A 2,857-nucleotide genomic window follows, 5' to 3' on the forward strand; every position below is an offset into this window, starting at 1 on the left:
GATAACAAGATCCACATTCATTCCTTAAATAACAACAGGTTTTCGTATTGGAAATAGCAAAAAGGTTTGTACACCTTGCTTGTATAGTCAAGGGACATAATCAGGAAATGTTACCGGTGACTAGATGTTACAATGGTGATTATAATTTTAATTTTTACTTCTCAGAGATATGTTAACCCTAGCCATTTTAAACCTGAGAGAACATGGTGTTTTAGAAGAAATGAGAAAACACTGGTGGCTCAGTAAAGGAGAATGCCCCGTAGAGAAAAAACTGAAAGTAAGGAGACGTTTGAATTTGAGCTGTTTCGTACTATGAAGTGTTTGTATATAATAGAAATTGTGAAATAGTGAGATAGAATAGATTTAAATTAGATTATTGTTCAATCACTCAATCAGGATCAGTTGATTTGAAAAGAAAAAACGCTGTTTCAGCATCAGGAAATGTTAAACTTAATGTATACCAAGTTCCATTGCCGTGGCATAACTCCTTCCGAGTCAACCTATGAACTTTTAGCTCGACCAGAAGATAATGGATTTGCATTTCAAATATTCTATATCATTCTTTTAAACTAACTTCACAAACATTGCTCTATCACTAGAAGTTACGCCTATATGCTCGTGCCTGTGCTTTCGTAATATTGCTTAACCGCAATGTAACAACCTAAAATTCCTAGTAATCTGTGATGATTGTTCATGCAAAAGTCTGATTTAGTTATCCATTGGCCGGAACACTAATTTCTTAGCGAGATTTCTTGGAACTCATTGACGTTTTTTGTGTTGCTTTAATCAATTACTTATTTTTTTTTGAATATATCGTATTATAGGAGTATTCTGTTGTATGGTACAGATGACTTATAAAATTATAAACTCTCATAGGACAAGTTTGAAACTCTAAAATGTATGTTCATTCTAAGACGTAGTATTCCTTCTCTTTTCCAGGACAGTGCTGAAAACTCATTGACATTAGTTAAAGTGGCTGGTATTTTCTATATTTTAATAGTAGGTTTAGCACTTTCTGTTGTCGCAGCGGTGCTCGAATTTTTGTATAAAACTAAAATAGATTCTAGAAAACAAAATGTAAGTAGCTAGGTTATTTTACTTGTATTTTCGACGATTTGAAAAATCCTGACTCTTCAACCGCGTTGTATTCGATTCCATCTATGGCGTTTTTTTGCCGAAAATGGGAAACGTTATTATCATGTAATAAGCAATATCTCCATTCCATTAAGTACCTCCTCGTTTCACTAACCTGTCTGACTTGTGATACCCAATAGCAGAAATATCTTGATCTTTTTTAATTGATGATGAGCGTTATAATTCAATATGTGTCATGGATGAAATAAGATATTGGTGGAGTTTTCAAGAACAATGACCTAAAATTGAATATAGCTTTTCAAGTTTTTACTAGTGCGCCTGAGAAAACAATTCCTTGTATCTTGCATTTATTTTCTAAGCAAGTTTTCTATAAATATTGTTTAATCCCAGCAGGAAATGCTTACTCCTCTAGACACCTGATACCACTTTTCATAATGAAATACTTCTCCATTTATAATGGATATACTTCCGCAAAAGTTCATTAGCTGCATACAACCACTGTATTGTCAATTGTTTTTTTGGATTTCGGGTTTTGGGTTTTGTTTTGCGGTTTGGATCGTTAGTAGGGGCTTTTTAATCAAACGAAAATGATGAAACAACATAGAATTGTGATTTTTAAATCTTCCTTGAATTTAATAATATATTGATTCTGCTAACATTATTTTCCTATAACGTAATGAAATATTGAATATTCATTTCACATTGCCATATACGATAAAATTCCGAGTACAAAACGCACCCTTGTATAATACGCAATTTAATGTTATTACCATCTGTACTTTCATTACATGCATTTTCTTTTTCAGGTTTCATTTAAGTCTGAGGCTCGTTCTAAATTTAGATTATCAATATCAGGGCACTCAGATGACGATTCGACTGGAGTAAGAACACCATTAAGAACTGCTACTACCGTAAGTTGTATATTTGTTTTCTGTGTAAGACAGGGGTGTTCAGCCGAGGGGAATAACCTCCAAGGGGGTAATTTAGAAAATTGTGTGGGAAAATTAGTCGCTTTTACAGGGAAAATCCTGAGAGAAAATCACGAAATAGTAAGCATTTTTGGTGCGAAGAGGGGTAATAGTAAAGATTTATAGAGGAAAGGACTTAATTGATTTCGAATCCTGAAAGGGTTAATAGAAAGAAAACGGTTGAAAGCCCCTAAAAGGGTAATAGAAAGAAAGAAAAAACCCTGGTTTAAGACATCCAATGGTATCATTGCTATACATATGCCGAGCACATTTTCTATACATGAATATTCTTGTCTCGGTATTACTTTCAATGGGCATGGTCGCCATTGTTGGGCGTTGATTTGAGTCTTGAATATTATGAAAATAGTCCTATGTTTCAAAACGTAGTTTTTCAAACACAGTATATCCATATAGCTTGTTTTTTAACACTTCAAAACTTCTTTGTTTATTTTTCAGTTTTCGTACACAGGATATGATACAGGCAGTAGAAACAGGCGAGCTGGTAAAACTCACACTATTGTCTGACGTACGATGTATCTCTGTATCTCTGTATATATTTGTAGATTATCTCATCCACGAGGTTCCTTCTCATACCATTCACACCAAAGACGCCGTTAGTCACTAACTGGAAAGTGAAAGAAAGAGGGCCCACTTTAGACAGGTGGACTCTAAGCACACCTCATTGCCCGATGCATGGGGTCGTCCAATTTGGACTCAAGATTATATTCCATCTATTTAAAGGACGAAAATCCGAAGTTTCAAAACACAAACACATAGAAGATGCGAAGTTCCAT

At 34.4% G+C, this 2,857-nt stretch overlaps 1 protein-coding gene across 1 annotated transcript in view; it reads left to right on the forward strand.

Moving 5' to 3' along the window:
• Positions 1-2,589, forward strand: part of LOTGIDRAFT_213260 (hypothetical protein) — a gene marked incomplete at its 3' end in the record, with an annotated part of 15,105 nt that extends 12,516 nt beyond the window's left edge. Inside the window, exons 13-16 of the mRNA XM_009051000.1 lie at positions 166-277; positions 940-1,077; positions 1,902-2,006; positions 2,520-2,589. Of these exons, the coding sequence (XP_009049248.1) occupies positions 166-277; positions 940-1,077; positions 1,902-2,006; positions 2,520-2,588 (424 nt within the window). The remainder of the gene's footprint in view (positions 1-165; positions 278-939; positions 1,078-1,901; positions 2,007-2,519) is intronic.
• Between the last annotated feature and the right edge of the window lie 268 nt (positions 2,590-2,857).

This window comes from Lottia gigantea (assembly GCF_000327385.1).
Source record: "Lottia gigantea unplaced genomic scaffold LOTGIsca_16, whole genome shotgun sequence".
Taxonomy (NCBI): domain Eukaryota; kingdom Metazoa; phylum Mollusca; class Gastropoda; family Lottiidae; genus Lottia; species Lottia gigantea.